We start from the raw sequence: 21900 nt of genomic DNA, 5'->3' as shown, positions 1-21900 counted from the left end.
ACCAAATTAATCACTATACAATAAAATTCTTTAGTAGAAGTATCCCCTGCTCGCTAAAGTTGCACTCTTCGTCATCTGAGAGATCTAAACTTCGTGACTTAGATCGAGAACGGCTCATTATAGGTGTCGCTATAAGATCTGAGACGAAAGTAAAGAGCCTAGGTGCTGATAGGTTTAGCGGGGGTAAGGTCCTTCTCTTTGTATTAGTTGCGGATCTAGCTTTCATTACCTGCATTTTGAAGAAAGGTTGTTGACAAGTATTTTAAATATATAGTAATAATAAACAATATGATTTTGTGGTTTTAGTAGGTTTCCGAAAGGCAGGGATACAGTTATAATGGTGTTATATATGAAGATTCTGTATTTAGAATTGACTATATATTGTAATATAATACTATTAGTTTTAGTATTACTGTTCCCGTAAAATAATACGTTCATTGAAGAATTTGAAAACTTTACGCCAATTACCAGATAATTATTAGCACAATTGATAGTTTTACACAAATTAATCATCTTAGTCTAATATAAATACACTTAAATATAATCAGTAATTTAATTAATGCATTTTTCATGCATAAAACTTAAGTAAACTTTCTCAAGAATACAGGTGTTGAATTCGTAGATTTAAATTTTAATATAGAATATTTAACTTAAAGCTGAATATATATATTTTTAGCTTTTAGTTGTAGCATTCAGGTGATATATTCTTCACTATACAGCGTAAAACTATTACTTATTAATTTGAGTATAATTATATCTACTATCATTGTTATTATACAATAAATATAATAAATATTTTCATTTAATAGATAGAGTACATTTTGATATATTGATAACTTTCAACTTAGCTTAAAGCCACACTACTTTTTACATGAACTCTCATCTGTGTATTACGCTAATAAATAGTTAATAATTATAGTAAAATATCACTCATGCGGCATAATATATTTCACCAGACCAGTGCTTTACATTGTTGACCCCTTTCTCTTGTCTGCATCCTAAATCAATGTAAACCGACGTGGTATTCATTGCATCGATCTCATGTTCTTCTAACTAACCAGAACGTGCTCTTTCTGCGTCCATTATTAAAATAAACACTGGATGGAAAACCGCTAAGTACATGAGTCATTTTGGTTAGGTTAGTAGTATAATCACTGTACTATTGCAAAGTATGGGACCAATAAAATGTTAAACTAGTACCGGAAAGAAGTAAAACACTCCAACGGCGAATCATAGCGCGTCGAAGTCCCAGGAACGTGGGCATTCTACTAACACAGCTTTTTCCCGTAGGCCTCTCCAGACAGGGAATCTATCGGAGCGCATCCCGAAACTTACATCAGCTGATAGCCCTGGTGACCCGGTTTTCATGTGGTGGGCCCTGGAGGTGAGAGCGTCTGTGCAGCCAAGAAAAGTAAAACTCATTTCACAGCCTCCTGTACCTGTGCTACCTGGGCGAACGCCTCCTTCTGTACCGTCTTTATATCCACGTCCCCGGTATTCCGCGGCTCCAGTGGATCCACACCCGGCTCCAGCTTCGCGGGATGCATCTGGATCGGTGCGGTGGCCTTCGAGCTGCCGCAGGTCAGCAGCAGCTTCTTCTACGTCTGCATGAGGTACGCCGTGTTATCCTTCTTCCACTGCTCCACCGTGCTAGTGTTGTTCACCACGAACTCCGCACCCGTTCGGAGCGCGTACAGGTCGCACAGGTAGGGAACCACGCAGTCTGCGGGGGCCAGCACCCCCATCACGCGCACCATTTTCTCTACCTCCTACTTGTCCCATCCTGGCTTGAAAAATGGTGCAAATCGATCAGAGTTCGAGTTCTAAGACTCATCGTCATCCAGAGCAGGCAGGACCGGACTGACAATATCAACAATCGACTATCCGTCGAGCTTGAGCAGTTGCTCCCTAAAATATTTCTCTAATTCTCCTATCGTTTTCAGCTCTTTCGCCTTTGCTTCCACTACTTTCAGAAATGCGAGCATCCGCCAAAGCAGGCTTCCGCACTTCGCATTCTTGCGGACCTCCAAAAAGTTCGCTTTTACGCTGAACTTGTTGTACATTGCCGTGTACTGGAAGTTGTGCTCCCGGCTCCCCAGGTCTTCCTTCGTTAGGCTGCCGGTTTGCAGCAGCTTGAAGTGGAACTGGAGTAGCTGCCCCATGCTGTAGCAGAAGTAGCAGAACATACCCTTCTTCTCCACTTTCTGCCTGTTACGCCCATAATTTTAACGTGCCGATACCAACCAGAAATTTTCAATTATATATTACCAGAAACTAAGAAACTTTTTATATTATTATATTCTATTAAGTAGATTACATAATTTCCTTCCAAATTAATAAATGTCACTCTCTCAGTTCATGTCGCAAATCGAGCAAAACGACCCGTAAAACTTCCACGTATTTGCCCCTCTCTTCACCTAGCTCCTCCCTAACGGCCTCACCCCGCTCCATTTTGCGGCTCTCCACAATTCGTCAAATGTTATTTCAAATTTCATTTTCCACGCCAGAATTTTAACGAAAAACGGTAACACGGCCTTGATGATCGCCGCGCAAAAAGGCTGTCTGGAGGCTGTGGAACGCCTTGCCAAACACGAGTCGAACATGCTCAGAAACGGAATTAGCGCCCTGGAGCTAGCCGCGCAAAACGGCCATTTACACGTAGTGGAGGTCCTGCTGCCCTACGAAAATCGCCACAGCAAGAGAGCGTTTTACAACGCTAAAATAAAGGGGTTTTTAGATATATGTAATATAATCATATAATAATAACAAATTAATTCTACGACCGCATGCGAGAATATCAACGATTCCGAGCTGCGAATGAGCAATCTAGAGCAGTTGGACGCCCAGGATACCCTGGCGCAGCAATTAACCACAATTTAAGCAGATTTCGATCAGCTAAAAGCCGAATTTAAAATCGCAGTCGCCCTTTCACAGCAGCTGAAACGCGACAACACAGAGCTTGTCGGCGATAAATCCGAGCTGTAAAAACGCAACAGCTGCCTGAAACTCGCCAAAAACGCTCTAAATTCGAAATTTTCAACGCAGTAAAACGACATAAATCTCCAAATTCTGCACAATCACGAAATGCGCAAATCACTCGTAGAGCTACAATAGCACGTGAATCACTTATAGCACCAGCTGAGCTTTCAGCAGGATGAGTACTTCACGAGCCTAGCGAAGAAGCAGACGGCGATAGAGCGCCATTTAGAGGAGCGCACCGCCCTAATTTAGAGCCTTTAGACAGAAAAAACGAAGAATTTGAGCCTCACGGAACTCACCGATTCGTGCATTCTGGAGCTCGAAAGCTACAAAACGCGCTGTTTTGAGCTCCAGAGCCTGCGGGATTTCGAGCAAAAAAACGCTCTCCAAATCGCTCAAAAATGCAGTTCGCAGGCCGAATTTCTCGTAAACTTGAAGTGTGAATGTGACCTTCAAGTACACGAGATTTTAGAACTGAAGAAACTGAATCAGTCGGCCGCGCAGGAAATCGGGCCCCCCGGGATGTGATTTGTGCTTCGCTCACATGATTTGCTGGATTATGCTGTAGCTGCCGTTGACGACCGAGCCGCTGCGCTCGAGGCCGCTCAGGCAGGAGCAGAAAATTGGGTCTAGCGCCGAGTCCTCTGAATGCTCTTTTTGGGAGCCCAAATGCGGCGAAATGTTGTCTCCGTAGGGGTCCATGAGCTGGGTGGGTTTTCTGAGCTTCAGGCAGGCTGCGAACATTTTTAAAAATGGAATAGTTTGAATTACGGGTGAAATAATGAATGAAATGTACAGTTTCAAATTTTAATTCGGTTTTTGGAGCGTTTTTAATATTGAGAAAATAGTTGTATAAATATATAATAATGTATATTTGGGTGGGGGAATTTGCTGGAAACTAAAGTTTGGAGGGGGATAGGAGGGTGGTGAATGTGATGTTGCAGGCTTGTGTAAGCGCGGGAGTTCTAAAAATGAAAAACTGGGAGGTTTCGGGTTATGCTGAAAATTGAGGTTTCGAGTATAATAATTAAAGTTGGGTAAATTTTTACTAACTTAGAACAAAATATTATTTAAGAATGAAAAATTTATTGGGTATAGATAGAGTCTATTTCCGTTCATAATGGTGAGTAAATGATTTATATGTCGCTTTTATCATAATCTATACAATAATTTCGCCGATAGAGAAGTAATATTGCAATAAATCAAAATTATAATTTTATTTCACCATATAATATTTATTGTGTCTTCAAATCTTTTACTGATTCACAAATGAAGATAGTAATCGCAGTTGGTGGTAATGCGATGTAGCAACCGGGATAGGTTGGTACTCATGAAGTGTAATACGAAAATGTCAGAACTGCTTCCGAATCTATTGCTAAAATAATAGCACTTGGTCATGATGTTATACTTACTTCTGGTAACGGTCCTCAAGTAGGTGCTATTCTTCTCTAAAATTAAAATTCTGCATCAATTTCTCCTGAAATGCCTTTATTCTGTTGTGGTGCCATGAGCTAAGGTCTTATTGGTTATTGGATGACCTAATGTATGCGTAATGTATTGGGATTGGATAAGAACATTGTTTGTACTCTTACACAGACTATTGTGGATATAAATGATCCTGCTTTTGAAAATCCTACCAAACCAGTTGGTCGCTTTTACTCAAAAGAAGAAGCGGACAAACTGATTAGTGAGGGAAAGAAAGTCAAAGAAGATGCTGGTAGAGGATACAGAGTAGTAGTTCCTAGTCCTCGTCCTTAGAAAATATTAGAGACAGCGGTTATCAAGTAATTAAGCGATTCAGGAGCCCTTGTTATTTGTACTAATGGAGGAGGTGTACCTGTAATCGAAAAAGCTGGTTAAATTGCTGGTGTAGATGCTGTAATTGATAAAGACTTAGCTACTTCTCTGCTGGCTCGTGATCTTAAGGCTGATGTCCTTATGATCCTCACTGATGTTACGAATGCTTGTATTAATTATAAACAACCCAATGAAACCTAAATCGGTAAGATATCATATGAAAAAATGTTAGCATTATAAGCAGAAGGTCATTTTAAGGCAGGTTCAATGGGCCCTAAGGTAGCTGCTGCACTTGAGTTTGCTAACTTTGGTGGTAAAGCCATTATTACTAGCTTAAATGATGCTGTGAAAGCTCTTGAAGGCTAAGTAGGTACTATCATAGCGAAATGAGCTTTTAACTTTTGTTATCACTTATTGCGCATTATTGCAATATTAAGGATTATTTTCATATATTGTACGTAAACTAAAAAGTTTATATGTATATTGAGTATTAATATTCATGACTATAACTACGAGATAATTTTTTGCCGCATTTAAGTTTATTATAATACCAATATTTAACTGTAGTTATGTGTTTGTGCCTTAGTTTTACCATAATTTAAACAGTTTCTTGAACCTATACCGCGATTATGCTGTTAAAACGAATGATACTAATTCTTGGCGCAAATTATATTTTAAGTAAGTTACATTCCATTTTATTTCCTTCATTCTATATTATATTTAATTCTTTCGTCAAGGAAGTTGGAAACGGTTTTTCTTGACTACCATTAGGTATGTTTATATTTATAATTATAACTTCCCACTCCACATGATCAATTTATGGCCAGTAGAAGACGAGTAAAAACTGTATGACTACATTCATAGTAACGTAGGGGAAGGTGGAAAAGTATGTTGGGCGCGGTTTTTGGAAACATTTCCAGAGAAGACTGTAAACTAGGGGCAGGCAAAATTTTTCCGGATGCGTTAAGAAACTGAGCGCTGGAACTTCCGGTTCCTTAGAAGAAAGTAGACCAAGGATGGTGGAATGGATATTGCGTAAGTTATATTGCGTGTAATTGCCGCTATGGAGTGAGATTTTTTGTGCTTAAAATTTATTATTTCGCTTTACAGGTGATCTGATAATAAATTAAAACATGCGAGTAGGATTAAACTAGATGTTCCACTTATAGGATAGTATTGCTGAAAATAATATTTAGTGATACTTTCGAAATAATAAATTATTTTTTTTGCAGAGTATATTACTATGCTAATTTCAAAAACAAGAAGCCTGTACAACATTGGTGAAATATATGACTGGATGTACATGTACACGTTCACAGCATTATAATTTTGCTAGCTGGGGTTAAATAGATAGTATATATAATAGTATTGTTAATGCATATCCGGTATGCTCTTAATGTTCTCAAAAAATCTTGAGTATATTAAAAATTCATTTAATGTTTTATTTTATTAATAATAATCATATTATCTATTTCTCACAATTTATTATTATACTTATTAATTAAAATAATTAATAATAATCAGAGTTTTGTATAAATTGTAAGATAATATTATACATATAAATTAATTGTTATGGGAATTATTTTTAAATATTTGTATTATCTTAAATCCAAAATAAATATTGAAATTATTGAGTATAAAGTATTTCTAGTTATTTATTCATTTACTTACTGAGGTTCATGTTTTAGTCATTAAATAGATTCTGAATAGTACCAACATTTGAATTACTTAACTTATTAACTAAATTTCACTAATTACAAATTAAAAGGTATTATAACTTAATTGATTAAAGTATTGTAGTAATTAGTATAGCTTATATTTTAAGTTTTATTATTGTAACAATAATATTTAAGAATTATATATTTAAAAGCTAATAATTAATTTAAATCACTAAATTAAACATATTTTCATCTTAGTTTATTCTATAGTTAATTTTTGAGAACATTAAGAGCATACCGGATATGCATTAACAATACTATTATATATACTATCTATTTAGCCCCAGCTAGCAAAATTATAATGCTGTGAACGTGTACATGTACATCCAGTCATATATTTCACCAATGTTGTACAGGCTTCTTGTTTTTGAAATTAGCATAGTAATATACTCTGCAAAAAAAATAATTTATTATTTCGAAAGTATCACTAAATATTATTTTCAGCAATACTATCCTATAAGTGGAACATCTAGTTTAATCCTACTCGCATGTTTTAATTTATTATCAGATCACCTGTAAAGCGAAATAATAAATTTTAAGCACAAAAAATCTCACTCCATAGCGGCAATTACACGCAATATAACTTACGCAATATCCATTCCACCATCCTTGGTCTACTTTCTTCTAAGGAACCGGAAGTTCCAGCGCTCAGTTTCTTAACGCATCCGGAAAAATTTTGCCTGCCCCTAGTTTACAGTCTTCTCTGGAAATGTTTCCAAAAACCGCGCCCAACATACTTTTCCACCTTCCCCTACGTTACTATGAATGTAGTCATACAGTTTTTACTCGTCTTCTACTGGCCATAAATTGATCATGTGGAGTGGGAAGTTATAATTATAAATATAAACATACCTAATGGTAGTCAAGAAAAACCGTTTCCAACTTCCTTGACGAAAGAATTAAATATAATATAGAATGAAGGAAATAAAATGGAATGTAACTTACTTAAAATATAATTTGCGCCAAGAATTAGTATCATTCGTTTTAACAGCATAATCGCGGTATAGGTTCAAGAAACTGTTTAAATTATGGTAAAACTAAGGCACAAACACATAACTACAGTTAAATATTGGTATTATAATAAACTTAAATGCGGCAAAAAATTATCTCGTAGTTATAGTCATGAATATTAATACTCAATATACATATAAACTTTTTAGTTTACGTACAATATATGAAAATAATCCTTAATATTGCAATAATGCGCAATAAGTGATAACAAAAGTTAAAAGCTCATTTCGCTATGATAGTACCTACTTAGCCTTCAAGAGCTTTCACAGCATCATTTAAGCTAGTAATAATGGCTTTACCACCAAAGTTAGCAAACTCAAGTGCAGCAGCTACCTTAGGGCCCATTGAACCAAGCGTGATATAACTATGTTCAAGGAATGATTTTAAATATGTATAAGTTAATAAGATGTATAAAATATATTTAATGAATTAATTTATTGCCGAAATGGTAGTTAATTAAAGTTACTGTAAACCTATCACTTTATCATAAAATTCTAAAGAATCTTGATACTCTATTAACTGAAATTATAATCCTCGTCATCAGAAAGATTTAATTCAGTTTTATAGAGATTATGCCTTACTAAAATTGGAGATGTAACTCTTGCAGATATCAATGAGTGAAGTTTTGAGCAGGATGTACTTATTGGAGGCAACTGTGATAGTAATAGTTTATTTTTAAGCATACGCATTTTGGAGCAGATAAATATTAAAATATATTAGTAGATTGTATTATATATAAAAACTCGATTTTGTATTTTATTATAAAATATAAGTTAAAGTCGGTTCTGATTTTTATTTTTTAATTTAATTATTATATAAAAAAATCTAGTTATAATAATTTACGGTCCAAGAAATTAACAACTAAGTATCTTCTAAATCATAATAATACTGATAATAAATAATTAAAGATACTTTTCTAGACAGTAAATGTTATCTTTAGGGTTTAGAGGTTAAATATTTATACGATATAGGATGTTTTAACAATATATTGTAAGATAGTGGAAAACAAAAAATAATGGTATACTATATATATATTTTTTTATATTCACTTGTCATTCTTTTTTCGATAATATATTCTTATTTAGTATAAAATAACATATTTATAAGAAGAAAATTTACATAAATAATGAATTAAAAATTTTAAAATATTCATTATTTTTGGTTTGATTTATTTATGGCAATCGATCGTAATCGCTTTATATAGATTTTTTTCAAGTAATACATTTTTAACTTTGAAAATTTATTTTATATTAAAAAACTATATATTCATAGTGTGGTTTAGTTATTTGTTAGTAAATATATTGAAGTATAAAAATATGCAAATATAAGGTGAAAATATTGAATGAAGTATTCTCTATATTGTATAACATACTAGATTTTAGAAAAGCATGAAATCTTAAATTTAGTCCGCTAAATATATTTATTTATTAATGTAATTATTTTAGGTCTATAAATAATCATATAAATAGATAAATCATTTATGTAAAATATAGGTAAGTTTTACAAATCTGGTTATTTACGTTTAAATTTTAGTATTATATGAATACTTAAACAATACTGATTATAGAGATACATCATGAAAGTAATAGTTCAATAATTCTCTAGATTTATAAAATAGAATTAATTTTAATCTGATTAATACCTTTAGTATTCTTGATCAATTGTCTTATCAAAATATTTTTTTAAAAATTACCCGCAAATTCCTATCAACTTAATCTAAATATTTCTTTTACATGTTACCTCTATTTAATAAAAATATAACAGTTTTAAAGAAAATAAATTTGAACTAATTTCCTTATATTACATACTAAGGGCCCTAGGCCTATTTCCAAACAAGTATCAACACAGACTAAAAAGTTATGATAGTTCTATCCTATAGTATTTCATTGCACGCCTTTTACATTCTGCCAGGGGTGAAAAAGTTCTCGTGCTTTCCTTATCCCTTGCATTCTATGGTGTTTACTTTTCCTCTGCTTGCCTCTTATCTTTCCAGGCACAGGCTACGCTTATGATACTGAACTTAGCCTGTGCTGGGCAATACTTGCACACTAACATCCAACGCGTAAATATAGTTTTCAGTTTTAGACAGACACCATCAAGCATGCAAATAATACACCCTATCTCCCTTACCCAAAGTCTAGAATCGCACAATTGCCACATCTCAATTCTCTCTCCCCTGTAATTCCTCTTACTCCCCGTACAGTATTTTTCACTCACATAAAATCTCATTTAACCAGCGTACCACCGTTACTATTAACAGCAAACACTGACACACTCGCTGGCTGCAAACTATTTTCCTCTATAACGGTTACGTTAGCTTTCTTTTTCTTCGACATGGCGTAGTAAGCTCCCAGCCCTGCTAGAACACCTACCGCTAAAACCACCCCTACAACAATCCCAACTATCGCCCCCACTCCAATGTTGCCCACGGAGCTCAGACACTGACCTCTATTGACCGAAAAGGTCTCCATGCACGCATTACACTCACCAGAACCATCGCATGATTAGCAGTGCTCAGGGCACGCTTTGCACTCATTTCCAGAGGTGCTAGAGAAGCAAAATTCGTATTCTTTACACGGTTTGCTGGCAGAACAGACCACTTCAGCGCAGATTCCTGAAACCTTTAGAAAGTAGTTTTCTGCGCATTTAGAGCATGTATTTGCCTCGGTGCAGGTTTCACAATTTGCAGGGCATGCCCGACACAGATTTCCGGTTTCAAGTTTCTGGCAGAAATTATTTTTCTGGCATTAGTGCGTGTCGGAGCATTAATTATTAACGCATTTTTTAGAGGAGGAAATATCGAATCCATCCTGACACGAAGCGCAGGTAGTTGAAGCAGAACAGGTCTTGCACGACGCGTTGCATTTGGTGCAAATATTTCCCGCGTCCTAGAGAGTACAAAACTCGCCTTCTGTGCATTTTTATGAGTCATTGCAGGCATCTGCAACGCATTAAGAACCACTTGAAAGTCGCGAGTTCTGCTAACATTTGCTGCAGGTTCCGTTCGGCGAGCATTCCATGCAAAATTGTGGGCACTTTTTGCACACTTTGGAATCCAGGTAAAAGGCTGAATTACATGATGTGCAGGTGTTCGAATCTGTACAGCTTAAGCAGTTTTCAGAGCAATTTTTACAGATGTTACCGGTTTCAAGATTCTGGCAGAAATGACTTTTCGTGCATTAGTGTGTGTCGGAGCATTAATTCTCAACGCATTTTTTAGAGGTAGAGAGATCGAGACCAGTTTCACACGAATCGCAAGTAGTTGAAGCAGAACAGGTCTTACACGATGCGTTGCATTTGGTACATTTATTTCCACTATCGATAAGTTCGCAAAACTGACCTTCAACACAGGGCTTGGAAACCGTGCACAGTTATTCTATGCATTATTTGATGCCTGAAAGGTCCAAACCATCATTACAGCTTAAGCATGAAGTTTTATTTTCGCAGGTCTTGCACTAGCTTTGGCAGGGATTGCACTTGCCATTCTCGAAGTAATATCCCTCCACACATAGATCGCACGTGGTAGCGTCTTTACAGATTTGACAGTTAGCTAGGCAGCTTCTACACTTGTTGCCCCATGTTTGTAGTTTGCAGAATTCTTTAGTTTCGCATAAATCTTCGTCGTTGCACTGATTGTCACCTTTCATGTAGCACTTATTTTAGTATAGTGCGTGTGAACCTACACACTATGTGCAATTATCTACACTAGTACATATTGCGCAGCTGGAACCACATAATTTGCATTCTTTTTAGGGGTTCAGAAAAAAGTATTATCTGCATTTGTTGCAAACTTGTAGAGAAATACAATCAACACATCCCAAAGGACAATCTTTACAGTAACCATTTACTGCAACGTATGTATCAATACACTAATCACATAGTCCTTTTTTGTTAAGCTTTTTGCAGTGTTATGGTCTCTTAACATATCTGCTGACGGTTTTATTTTGCATAAATTTCTGCTTGGTTTAACAAGGTTAGTTTCCATCACAGTCCATTTTCAGGCATTTCTCGTTTTACAAAATGAAACCCTCGCGACAAATTCCGCACACAGAGTCTGATGCGCAGGCCAGACAGTTATCCTCGCATTTTGTGCAGGTTCTGGCAGCCAAAATGCTGTTATCTTAACACTTAGTACATGTTGTTGTCGATGAGCAGTTCAAGCAGTTAACAGGGCAGGCCTTACAAGCATTTCCTTGGAGGATAAACGAAGGATAGCATTAACTGCAAATTGAAGATTAATTACATGTTTTGCAGCCATCAGCGCACTTGATGCACTACTAATTTTCTAAATGGAAACTGTCTAAACAGCTTTAGCATTTGTAAGGGCCAGAACAAGATTTACAGCCCAGACCACAAGAGACACACTTTTATTTATCAAGTATATAGCCTTAATCGCACTTACTGCATTAATCTTTATTACTGCATTGACTGCAATGCTGTTTGCATTTTACGCATTAATTATTAGTCATTCTATGTCCAGGGAGGCATTATAAACAACCTGAGTAGGTGCAATCTTAGCAGCCTTCTATACACTTGCTACAGACATTACCAGAAAGACTATAACCTTATCTACAAGAATTACAAATACCAATATTATGCTAACTACAAGACGCACAGTTGTACACAGAGCAGTGCTAGCAGAACGGACTTCCATTGCTGGGGGTTTTGCTAGGGCAGACGGTAGAAATTGGGCAGGCGTTAGTGGGACAGATTACTTACGTCATTTTAGAACGAAGTTGAAGATTTGTTTTTGTAAGTTTAAAAGTTATCCATAGTTAACGTTATCAGATAATACAAAAACTGGGTAAAAATATTTTTTTAAATATTAATATAGGGACATAATGATTCATATACTTGTGAAAGCAACAAAATAAAATAGGAGATTTAACGATTTATTCCTAATAATACTGTTATGGGGAAATTTGAAAAAATACAAAAATAAATATTTAGGTAAATGCGAAACAAGTAGTTAATATTAAATTAAAGTTTCGAAAGTACTTTAGATTATTCACAGTATATTATTATTGTAAAAATTCATTTCAGGTAAAATAAATAATTTAATATCAATAGATAATAGTTATATTAATGAATTTTTCGATTTCCTCTTTTTTATATACGTTAATAATTAAAGGTTAAAATCTATTTTCAATAATTGAATGTAATTATATAAAAAATATATATTTCGAATTAAATGAGTAGAAATTGCTATTTTTAATTAGCTAAATAATTGATATATTTTAAAACTTTAGACATAGATAATATAATATATTATAGTATATCAATCATTTTTGATAGTATATATAATTACCATATAATACTAATAAATACCGAATAAGTATAACTGATACTTACTTAAAATATTATAATTTATATTAATATATTTGATTATAAATTATGAAAATAAGGTACATGAATTGATGTAGAAATTAGTAATACTATACATTTTAAACGCTTCATTATGCATAAACAACCATTAACGTTAACTTTATCTCATTGAAACTAAAATTAGTTATCATTATTAAAGCAATTACCTTAGGTATCTAATATATACTTAATAATTATAATAACACTTTGTTTTAATTATTATGAAAACAACGCTCCTTTTTGCATATAATTACTTAATATTATACTATATAATAATAATTTTATATATAATTGGTCATAAAATGTTCATGCGAATAATACACATTCAGGACAAATCTACAATTCTACTTATTACACCAATAAATCTAATAGTTAAATACTAAATCCAGCAGATCAATAGCTCTCTTCTAGCGATGTCTGTACCAACTTAATGCAATGATTCCATTCCAGCCATTTGTCCTCTGTCAATTCACACTCCCTCAAAACACTATAAACTTTCCTCAATTATATCATAACATCCCTAAACCATTAAATTGCTGTTAAAATACCTCATAATAAATTGATTTGAATAAGATTATTATTTATAGTTAATTTAACACTTAACTTCCTAAGCTTGTTTGAACTTGTATCGGAAATAATATACTCTACAAGACCACAAAACAATCACTCTACGACTTCATTTTCCTTGATTTTGCCATATGGGATTATTTTTTACCTCATGCATATGCATTTGCCCCTCCAAATTCTGCAGATGGCCCAAATATTGGAGTTCCCTCAAAGCTCATTTTTAAGCAATACCTAGAGCCACCATTTCAGGAATCCACTGCTAAGCCTATGCAAGATCTTTGTAAGCCTTTGACCAAAGAATTGCGATGGATGAGTCCAAGTAGTATAGTATCTAAATTGCTATGACGAAAACACCCCAGCCTTAGATTCGGTCATTATTCTTGTAAAGGTACAGACTATCAGCATCGGGTGTAAACTAATTACTATCCAGAGATTTATTTTGACAATTTTGCCCTGCTTGATATGTTTGATGGGGTTGGGTGAGCAGGGCCTAAGGAACAGCTGATTCTAAATCTTAATCACAGAATTATATATGCTAGTGAGACGGCACAACAGCAGATACACTAGCTAGGGGAAGACGGAAGTGCTTCTAGGGAAATTTAATGAGCAGGTGGAGGATCAACAGGCACCTACACCAGATATACATAAAGGATGCGAGATCCCGTTCAACGCTCCCTGAATAGGGTGCGAAGTATTGGCGGAGACTTGCGCAAAACTGAGTTTATGGGCTACAACGCTACTGACGAGCCACAAGCGGGTGTGATGAGTATGAGACTTTAGCATACTTTCCTATAAACCGTGCAGCCTAGGTTTACTGCTTAGAGTATGTGGTGATTCGTTTACAGGATGCTGCCATGCAGTGACAGTTACCAGTAACACAGTGGAAGTAATAAATGGTAAAATGTATTCATCATGCTACTCCCCTATACGGATTAGTTCAAGTCGTAACCGCATACAGGTACTTGCTCCATTCGAACCAATATATGTTGCATACGGCACAAACAAGACTAGTGGGCACCATAAGATCCGATAGGCATACGTTTGCATGGCAATAGGATGACCTAAAGTTGCTCCACTATCAATCAGCAAGAGCTACACCTTTGGGCACAGAATGGTAAGACTACCGTTGGATATGTTGGCCACGCCGAGTGTGTTCCCTACTAATTACGATGCTGGTGGAAATTAGTAAGCTGGGCTGCCGCCTGGGACATGAACCTCTATTGGGAAATATGATGCGGACAAGCTTGCCCAGCATCTGTAAGTTATTGAATGGAATGCAGGGTAACTTTTGGGCCACTACTGGATCTTTGCATCCTTCTCTCGTGGACAGTTCTGCTCTGGCAGCGTTAGAACGAAAATATGAATATGGCTTAAAGAGTGCTTGGACAGATTGGTACTTCGTATTGGTTATCATTTCTCCGTGCAAGAGTAATCGTAAACTCATGGCAGTTCGCTTTATAGCAGGGGTGTCTGTCTAAAACTGAAAACTATATTTACGCGTTGGATGTTAGTGTGCAAGTATTGCCCAGCACAGGCTAAGTTCAGTATCATAAGCGTAGCCTGTGCCTGGAAAGATAAGAGGCAAGCAGAGGAAAAGTAAACACCATAGAATGCAAGGGATAAGGAAAGCACGAGAACTTTTTCACCCCTGGCAGAATGTAAAAGGCGTGCAATGAAATACTATAGGATAGAACTATCATAACTTTTTAGTCTGTGTTGATACTTGTTTGGAAATAGGCCTAGGGCCAGAAGTGTTAAATATGTTTTTAATTTACTATTTATTATAAAATATAATATCATGTATATACTAAATATAAACAAAATGGAATCATTTCCTGGATTTTCTAATGAAGTAGTAGGCCAGGCCACCACCGATGGCTGCTACTACCACTAAAGTGCCGATAATGATGCCTGCAATTGCACCTCCACCAAGCTTGTTTCCTGACTCAGCTGATCCTGGTTTTATGCATAATCCACCAAACGCCTGGTAGCCTTGTACGCAGAGTGTGCATTTCTTGTCAGTAGTCATAGTAAAGCCGGTTAGGCACAAACCACATCCAGATTTAGCTTCATTACAGGTGGCGCATCCTTGCTGATTACTACACATACACTCCGAGGTGGCAGTAGCATTACAAGCAGTTGGTACTCCTTCAAGGCAATATTATTCGGCTTCCAAATTATCGCATTATTTAGTACACTTTCCTTCGATAGTTAGAACTGTGTTATTATCCTCTGTACCACAAGCTCCACAGATATCAACGGAAGCACACATGGAACAGTTAGAACCGCATGGCTTGCAGAATTTCACTGATAAGTCACAGTATCCTTTATTAGCATCAGAACAATCCCTCAGTTCAGCGCAAGCTTTCTCACAGATTTTCGTGCTAGTATCTAGAACAAGCCCCGCTTTGCAAGAAGTACATTTCTTTGCTTCAGTCTAGCAGGTAATGCAGTTTCTATCACAGACAGTGCATTTTCCTTCGGATGTGAGGTAATATCCTGCCAAGCAATTTGTACATTTCCCGTCCGCGCAAGACAGGCAGCCTGTACTTTGCGTATTGACCACACAGTTGCAGCCTTGGTCTTTGGTAATACTATCATCACATGGCTTGCAATCTACTACGTCACTGGCAGTAGCCGGGCAAAAAGTACCAACAAGGCATTTATTATCTAAAGCACCACACTTACCAGCCTCTGTCATTATTGAAGTTCCATTGTTTTTAATATTAACAATATTTGGATAATATATAATTTAGAACTTTGATCAATTGTGTATTATCTTTATAATACAAATACTAAAATAAATATATTTATTATATCCAATTGGCAACTCATTTTAGTTTTTCCAGTTCTCAGGTATCAAATTTTACTTATGCAATTATTGGTCTAGCCTTAATATAATTATTATACAACTTATCAAAATGAGATTACCGATATTTGCTACCAATGAGCAAGTATCAATCCAAACTATATTTTGAAGCTGATTTACTAGCGAGCTAGGGTTGTATGATGGGGAGTTTAAGCGAAGTAATACTGAGGCTAATTGTACCTATGCAGCAAATTGATGTTTAGTACAGAATACTATTTATAGTTTGTCGCAATTTAATGAGCTCCTTACAGACCTACTTAATTTCCACGTCAGGAAAAGTTTAAATCACCAGTATACGCCTGAAATATTCCATCTATCTAATTTTCGGAGCTCTACACGGCTAACATGCGGATAAAATTGATCGAAGTAGTTTTATCTGCGCCGCATTAAATTACGCACCACCAGCCTTAAAACTACTATTTTCCAAATCAACCTACAATGCTGTAATTTACCAGCCAACTATTGCATACGCCCAAATTACCATACTAAGGCTCCCTAACTAGCTTCCAACCTACTAACCCCACAAATCCTCCTCGCAAGCCATACCGCCGTATTGAACAATATATATTGCGCTATCTCAATACGGTATCTGAATATATCCGCTGATTCATTTATATGTTCTACCGATTTTTCCCTTCCACTTATCCTTTCCTTATTTTTACAATAAACTAATATTTTATATAAACTTACCTAAATCCCTCCCTCGTTCGCTCCATCAGATTCATTTTAGAAGTTCGTTATTCCAATTCCTTTCTTCCTTCCTTCTTTTATGTATCCTTACTTAGCGTATAAAATTAATAGTATTATACGATTATGTAGATAAAATTTTATTCTGACGATTTTTTGTTGAACACCATATTTAGGTTAATAAGTTCATATGAACATAAACTTTATGTTCATATTGTAATTAATAAATAAATATAATTTATTAAACTCACAGTCAGTAATATTACAAGTATAGTAACCTATTCTATTTATTTACAGATTTAGATTTAATTTACTGTTATACTGTTTTAAAGAAAATAATATGATGATTTACTTTATTTCACTACAATTACCTCGATGTTTACAATAATGGAGGTACTATTCCTATCTATTCGTTCTAAAACAGACTTTATATGTCTGGTTAAATTATTTTTGGCTTTTTGACTAAATAAATTGTCAAAACAATAACTAAAATAACTAAGATAATAACTAATATTCCAAAAGCAACATTCAAGGCATTCGATGAGGAAAGATTACCATATTGCACTACATCCATTATCATATCTCAATCCGATATCCCGATACATCCTCTGAGTCATTCATCTATTCTATTTCTCTTCCATATAATTTCTCATTCCCTTTAGTTTCCCCTCCCCTCTCCCCTCCACTCCCCTTCCACCAATATTATTATCATTATTATATCCAAAAAACCATTATCAGTTTCTCCCACTCCACATTTTTTCTATTATCATTATTATATAATAATTCCCAATCCCTCACTCCTCCTCCTCCTTCATCTTCGCCATCTCCTCGTCCAAACTCACCTTCTTGCGCTGCCGCTTTTCCTTCCAGACGAGCTTGAATTTTACGACGTAAAACGCGAGCCACAAGACGCCGCAAATCGCGGCGCCGCAGTTCGCGAAGAGGAGCACGTAACCGAACTGGGCGAACTCGCCCACTTCCGTCATGAGCTGCGCGCCGCCGTAGACGGCGATTCCGACGCGTACGAGCAGCAGGCTCAACGGGTAGAACCTGTTGCTGTCGAGCCCAGAAAACGCCAGCGCCGTCATTATGAGCCCTTCGAGCGAGTTCGAAACGGTCGTCACGATGGCGATAATGCCCAGGTGCGCGCGGTAGTCGCGGAAGTACAGGAACGTCAGATTGTGCGTTTGATCGTCCTGGTTGAAGGTCAAAAACGAGGCCAGCTGCGAAAATATGAAGTAGAAAACGAGGGCGATTACGGCTGTTAAAATCACGTACCACGTGAGTGCTTTTTTGACGATTTCTAGCGTTCTGTTGTACTGCAAAATGCTGAAATTCACGTGAATTGGCGTTAAAATTACCTGATATAACGTGTTCCCAACGATTTTGAAAAGCGCTCCGAACATGTAGTAGAGGGTTAAATCGAGGTAGGTGGCGAACTGGTAGAATTTGTCTTCGTACTAGCTCGCAAAATGGAGGCAAATGAGCACCGCCGCTGCCTCTCCGGATTGTGCGGCGACGCGGAAAAAGATGTCAATAAACGGTAGGAAAATGGCCTTCGCCTCAACCAGCCATGTTTAGGGCACGAAAAGCGCCTTGCAGAGCCCCAGATCGAATCTGACAACGTAGCGCACCAGAATTGAGAAAATCGTCTTCTCCTTGATGAGGAACACCTGCCAGGCGGTTGTGAGCGAAAATGAGGCGATCAGCGCTACCAGCGTAGGCCATGGGCTGCTGGGCGCGAAGAGGTAGTAGAGTGCATACTCGATTAGGAGCTGCGTGACGAACTGGTACGAGAAGCGGCAGAATATGAGGAATTTACGGTTTTCGGTCCTGAACCAGAAGTTTGGTCCGAATGAGAATGCAACTAGGAGCGGATACAGTGCGGACCAGACGTAATAGAAGAGCCTATACGTCGGCGATGCGTGGAGGCGTCCGAACAGTACCACGGACATCCCAAGCGACATGGCAGAGCCAAGCACACCAGATAGCGCCATTACCCAGATACTACGGGCAAAGAATTGCTGGAACTCGTCCACGGCGGCGCGACGACCGATAAGCTTCGCGTACTGGAGCGCCGTGACCTCCGCCGCGGAGCAGGGCACCAGGATCGCGAAAATGAACCATATGGGCATGAAGGAAGCGTAGGAGTAGATTGTCTAGTCGCCGAAGTAGAGCGTCTGGATCGAGTACGAAAGTAGGTACGAAAATGTAGCGAGGATGTTCTGCAGAATCGATGGGATGAATGCGCCTAAGATCATCTTTGAAGGGTCAGTTTTGACATAGTATTCGTGAAGATTGTCGGTTGGTGAAGGTTCTGGTGCAAAATTCTCATCGTCTTTATTGTCTTCTGACATTTTTTGTTTAATGATTATTATATATTTATAATATAATTTATATGGAAAACAAAAATATTTATATTATATAGTTATAAGTAAGATATTAAAAACGAAAATTTTAAATAATAAATTCATAATAACGAAAATCTTAAGTTTCTCTAGTTGTAAAGATTTGGATTTAATTATATTGTATTGGAAACTAGTATAATTTTGAAATGAATAAAGAAACTAAAGCGAAGTCTGGTAGGGGTAGCAACATAAGTTTGCCTCCTCTTTTGAAACAGACATCTTAGTTGAAGTCGTTTATTAGTGTATCCGTCTCCTAAACAATTTTCTAGAGAGACCGCATGGAGATGCTAAATTTAGAATTATCCGATGATACTTACTATGATTTTGATTCAGAGACGATAAAAACGCTTTAGAACTTTGAATTCTTGTGATTATGTATTTTCACTTTGAGAAGTTGCTGCCTCTGCATTTTATCGCTTAATCAGAAATTTATCTTTAAAAATTAGGAATCTAGAGTTTATTACATATACTCAGATGTATTTAATGAATATTATTCAATATTTATTAATATTTATTTTCTATTAGTAATATTTAACAATTATTTTTCATAACAAGATATAATATTATATACCATCCCACTTTATTAAATAATATGCTTTCAATTACTGGTTCTTACATTCTTTTAGGTATTATAGCAGCTGTGTTCATTGGTTTTTCTGTAATGATAGCATTATATTAACTTATTTATTGGGCGGATAAATAAGAAGTTTGGAAAACTATTTTCCCTAGAATTATAATCATTATTTCAATATTTTTAACAATCTTTACGCCGTTACTTATTCCTTTTGATGCAGCTGTTTCCTTTCTTACGCCTAGAGCAACATTTATGACGCTAGTATGGTAAATATTCGTTTATATAAATATGATTTTTGCATTCATTATACTACCTTATTTATTCTTTATTTAAGATATCAGGATCGAGGAAAAGGTTAATTGTTTTAAATAATACTCTTTTGCTTTTATTTAATTGCTTATTTTATTAACAATTATTTTTGCTATAACAATAATTTTATTTTATACCATTGGAAATGCAGACATTCCAACAATTATGATAGATTCAGCCACAATAGGAGATTAAACAGGCTATATCGAAAATCTTGTAAAGTCAACCAATATTATTATGGGAGCATCCGTGAAAACCACTATAGTTCTTCCTTTAAATTTTTAAACATATCTTTTTGCTATTGTATCTTTTTTAGGTTCAATCATGTTTATTATATTTTTAGGCGTTGGAACTGCAGCATTACCTATTGATTTAATTAAAAAATTTATAAGAAGACCTAAAGCTATGTCAACATAGTAACTTATTAAATTTAAAAAAGAGTATATCACTAAAGCATAGCGTATTTTAACCAAAATTGATACGTTATATTTAAGATTAACTATAAATACACCTAGATCAGTAGTTTTACGAGAACTTCGCTATGGTAGCGATAAGAATTTATTTTCTAACAATAAAAAACTCCTCAAAGCAGCCATAATATTAGAACGATAAGCATAAGAGTTGTATTAATCTTATTCTGAGATTATTGCTATGAACTAAAAAGATTCTGCGAATCCACTTAAGTATTATTTTTCTTTAGTCTTAGGTATTTTATGTGCAATTGGGTCATTTGTAATGGCCGCCCAGTATATTATGGTACTTATATATTAATTTGCTCCTTAAGTTTTCAAGCATGATAGAACAATAGCTTTCTTTTTATCTGAGCTATGTTATTTAGCTCAAGTAGGTATAGGAGTTCCTCTTATTTCTTCAATTATATTTGCAATTGTTGCATTTTTTGTAATATTTTGCTATTTGAAAGGGGTCACAAAATTTGGATTTAGGTTTATTTTATTTGTATCAATACATCCAATGTAAAAAGGTCTAACATAAATCTCTTCATTTTTGTTTAATGCATCTATTATGTTGATTGGTATATTAGCGTCGTTGTAATTCTTTACCACTGTATTTTCTAGTTTTACTTATGGGTCGGCGGCTGGTATTTTGTTTAATGTCGGAGTTTCTAATATTTAATATTTAAGATATTGGTTCCATTTCCAATATGCGGTACTATGTTGCGTCATGGTAATCAGTTTCATTTTATGCATATTTTTAAAACCTAAATAAATTGACTCAGATATTGAGGACATGATCAACAATAAAACTGAAAAGAAAGCAAAGAGGAAAAATAAGATAGAAATGAGATCTAGCAAAGTTTGAAAATGACCATCCTACTTTTGTATAATATATGCATACCCCTCACACTACTCCATAGAATGGATAAACTGCGGACGAATTAATTAATCCTAATAATATAACTTTATAGGTTATTAAAAAATTAAAATTAAAACTTTAGTGAAAACAAACCTTTTATATAAATTATAAGTTATATAATTTAACATATACAACAGATCAAACAATATTCACTAATATCTACTAATATAGTGTTTAGGCTATCCCTGTGTATAAAAAATGACCAAAATACCCCTTCACCCAAAATCGAAAACTTGTCCAAAT

General features: G+C 35.5%; 15 protein-coding genes and 1 pseudogene across 15 annotated transcripts; 6 read left to right on the top strand and 10 right to left on the bottom strand. All coding sequences in view use genetic code 6, as the record gives it.

Annotated features, from left to right (window-relative positions):
• Positions 1-10: 10 nt before the first annotated feature.
• SS50377_27142 (uncharacterized protein) lies at positions 11-235 on the bottom strand (the record flags this gene model as incomplete). Its single annotated transcript, XM_067910935.1, has 1 exon — positions 11-235. The coding sequence occupies one exon, from the start codon at positions 233-235 to the stop codon at positions 11-13; it is 225 nt and encodes a 74-aa protein (XP_067761622.1).
• Positions 236-1418: 1183 nt separating this feature from the next.
• On the bottom strand, positions 1419-2186 carry SS50377_27141 (Palmitoyltransferase; annotated as a pseudogene).
• Positions 2187-2340: 154 nt separating this feature from the next.
• Positions 2341-3507, top strand: SS50377_27140 (Ankyrin repeat-containing protein; the record flags this gene model as incomplete). Its single annotated transcript, XM_067910934.1, has 1 exon — positions 2341-3507. One exon carries the CDS (start codon positions 2341-2343, stop codon positions 3505-3507), a length of 1167 nt encoding a protein of 388 aa, XP_067761621.1.
• A 12-nt stretch (positions 3508-3519) lies between these two features.
• On the bottom strand, positions 3520-3723 carry SS50377_27139 (uncharacterized protein; the record flags this gene model as incomplete). Its single annotated transcript, XM_067910933.1, has 1 exon — positions 3520-3723. The coding sequence occupies one exon, from the start codon at positions 3721-3723 to the stop codon at positions 3520-3522; it is 204 nt and encodes a 67-aa protein (XP_067761620.1).
• A 525-nt stretch (positions 3724-4248) lies between these two features.
• SS50377_27138 (Carbamate kinase) lies at positions 4249-5166 on the top strand (the record flags this gene model as incomplete). Its single annotated transcript, XM_067910932.1, has 1 exon — positions 4249-5166. The coding sequence occupies one exon, from the start codon at positions 4249-4251 to the stop codon at positions 5164-5166; it is 918 nt and encodes a 305-aa protein (XP_067761619.1).
• A 418-nt stretch (positions 5167-5584) lies between these two features.
• SS50377_27137 (uncharacterized protein) lies at positions 5585-5848 on the top strand (the record flags this gene model as incomplete). The annotated part of the gene is made up of 1 exon (XM_067910931.1): positions 5585-5848. One exon carries the CDS (start codon positions 5585-5587, stop codon positions 5846-5848), a length of 264 nt encoding a protein of 87 aa, XP_067761618.1.
• Positions 5849-7045: 1197 nt separating this feature from the next.
• On the bottom strand, positions 7046-7309 carry SS50377_27136 (uncharacterized protein; the record flags this gene model as incomplete). Its single annotated transcript, XM_067910930.1, has 1 exon — positions 7046-7309. One exon carries the CDS (start codon positions 7307-7309, stop codon positions 7046-7048), a length of 264 nt encoding a protein of 87 aa, XP_067761617.1.
• Positions 7310-9344: 2035 nt separating this feature from the next.
• On the bottom strand, positions 9345-9665 carry SS50377_27135 (uncharacterized protein; the record flags this gene model as incomplete). The annotated part of the gene is made up of 1 exon (XM_067910929.1): positions 9345-9665. One exon carries the CDS (start codon positions 9663-9665, stop codon positions 9345-9347), a length of 321 nt encoding a protein of 106 aa, XP_067761616.1.
• Positions 9666-9730: 65 nt separating this feature from the next.
• Positions 9731-12229, bottom strand: SS50377_27134 (Cysteine-rich membrane protein 2; the record flags this gene model as incomplete). Its single annotated transcript, XM_067910928.1, has 1 exon — positions 9731-12229. The coding sequence occupies one exon, from the start codon at positions 12227-12229 to the stop codon at positions 9731-9733; it is 2499 nt and encodes an 832-aa protein (XP_067761615.1).
• Positions 12230-13650: 1421 nt separating this feature from the next.
• Positions 13651-14292, bottom strand: SS50377_27133 (uncharacterized protein; the record flags this gene model as incomplete). Its single annotated transcript, XM_067910927.1, has 1 exon — positions 13651-14292. One exon carries the CDS (start codon positions 14290-14292, stop codon positions 13651-13653), a length of 642 nt encoding a protein of 213 aa, XP_067761614.1.
• Positions 14293-14329: 37 nt separating this feature from the next.
• On the top strand, positions 14330-14920 carry SS50377_27132 (uncharacterized protein; the record flags this gene model as incomplete). Its single annotated transcript, XM_067910926.1, has 1 exon — positions 14330-14920. One exon carries the CDS (start codon positions 14330-14332, stop codon positions 14918-14920), a length of 591 nt encoding a protein of 196 aa, XP_067761613.1.
• Positions 14921-15264: 344 nt separating this feature from the next.
• Positions 15265-16137, bottom strand: SS50377_27131 (Cysteine-rich membrane protein 1; the record flags this gene model as incomplete). The annotated part of the gene is made up of 1 exon (XM_067910925.1): positions 15265-16137. The coding sequence occupies one exon, from the start codon at positions 16135-16137 to the stop codon at positions 15265-15267; it is 873 nt and encodes a 290-aa protein (XP_067761612.1).
• Positions 16138-16393: 256 nt separating this feature from the next.
• On the bottom strand, positions 16394-16849 carry SS50377_27130 (uncharacterized protein; the record flags this gene model as incomplete). The annotated part of the gene is made up of 1 exon (XM_067910924.1): positions 16394-16849. The coding sequence occupies one exon, from the start codon at positions 16847-16849 to the stop codon at positions 16394-16396; it is 456 nt and encodes a 151-aa protein (XP_067761611.1).
• Positions 16850-17786: 937 nt separating this feature from the next.
• SS50377_27129 (DinF protein) lies at positions 17787-19349 on the bottom strand (the record flags this gene model as incomplete). Its single annotated transcript, XM_067910923.1, has 1 exon — positions 17787-19349. One exon carries the CDS (start codon positions 19347-19349, stop codon positions 17787-17789), a length of 1563 nt encoding a protein of 520 aa, XP_067761610.1.
• A 197-nt stretch (positions 19350-19546) lies between these two features.
• SS50377_27128 (uncharacterized protein) lies at positions 19547-19771 on the top strand (the record flags this gene model as incomplete). Its single annotated transcript, XM_067910922.1, has 1 exon — positions 19547-19771. One exon carries the CDS (start codon positions 19547-19549, stop codon positions 19769-19771), a length of 225 nt encoding a protein of 74 aa, XP_067761609.1.
• Positions 19772-19992: 221 nt separating this feature from the next.
• Positions 19993-21603, top strand: SS50377_27127 (LMBR1-like membrane protein; the record flags this gene model as incomplete). The annotated part of the gene is made up of 1 exon (XM_067910921.1): positions 19993-21603. One exon carries the CDS (start codon positions 19993-19995, stop codon positions 21601-21603), a length of 1611 nt encoding a protein of 536 aa, XP_067761608.1.
• Between the last annotated feature and the right edge of the window lie 297 nt (positions 21604-21900).

Source organism: Spironucleus salmonicida, chromosome 7, assembly GCF_000497125.1.
Source record: "Spironucleus salmonicida strain ATCC 50377 chromosome 7, whole genome shotgun sequence".
Classification (NCBI taxonomy): Eukaryota; Fornicata; order Diplomonadida; family Hexamitidae; genus Spironucleus; species Spironucleus salmonicida.
Note: the sequence above shows the minus strand (reverse complement) of the source record. Positions and strands in the feature narration are given on the sequence as shown.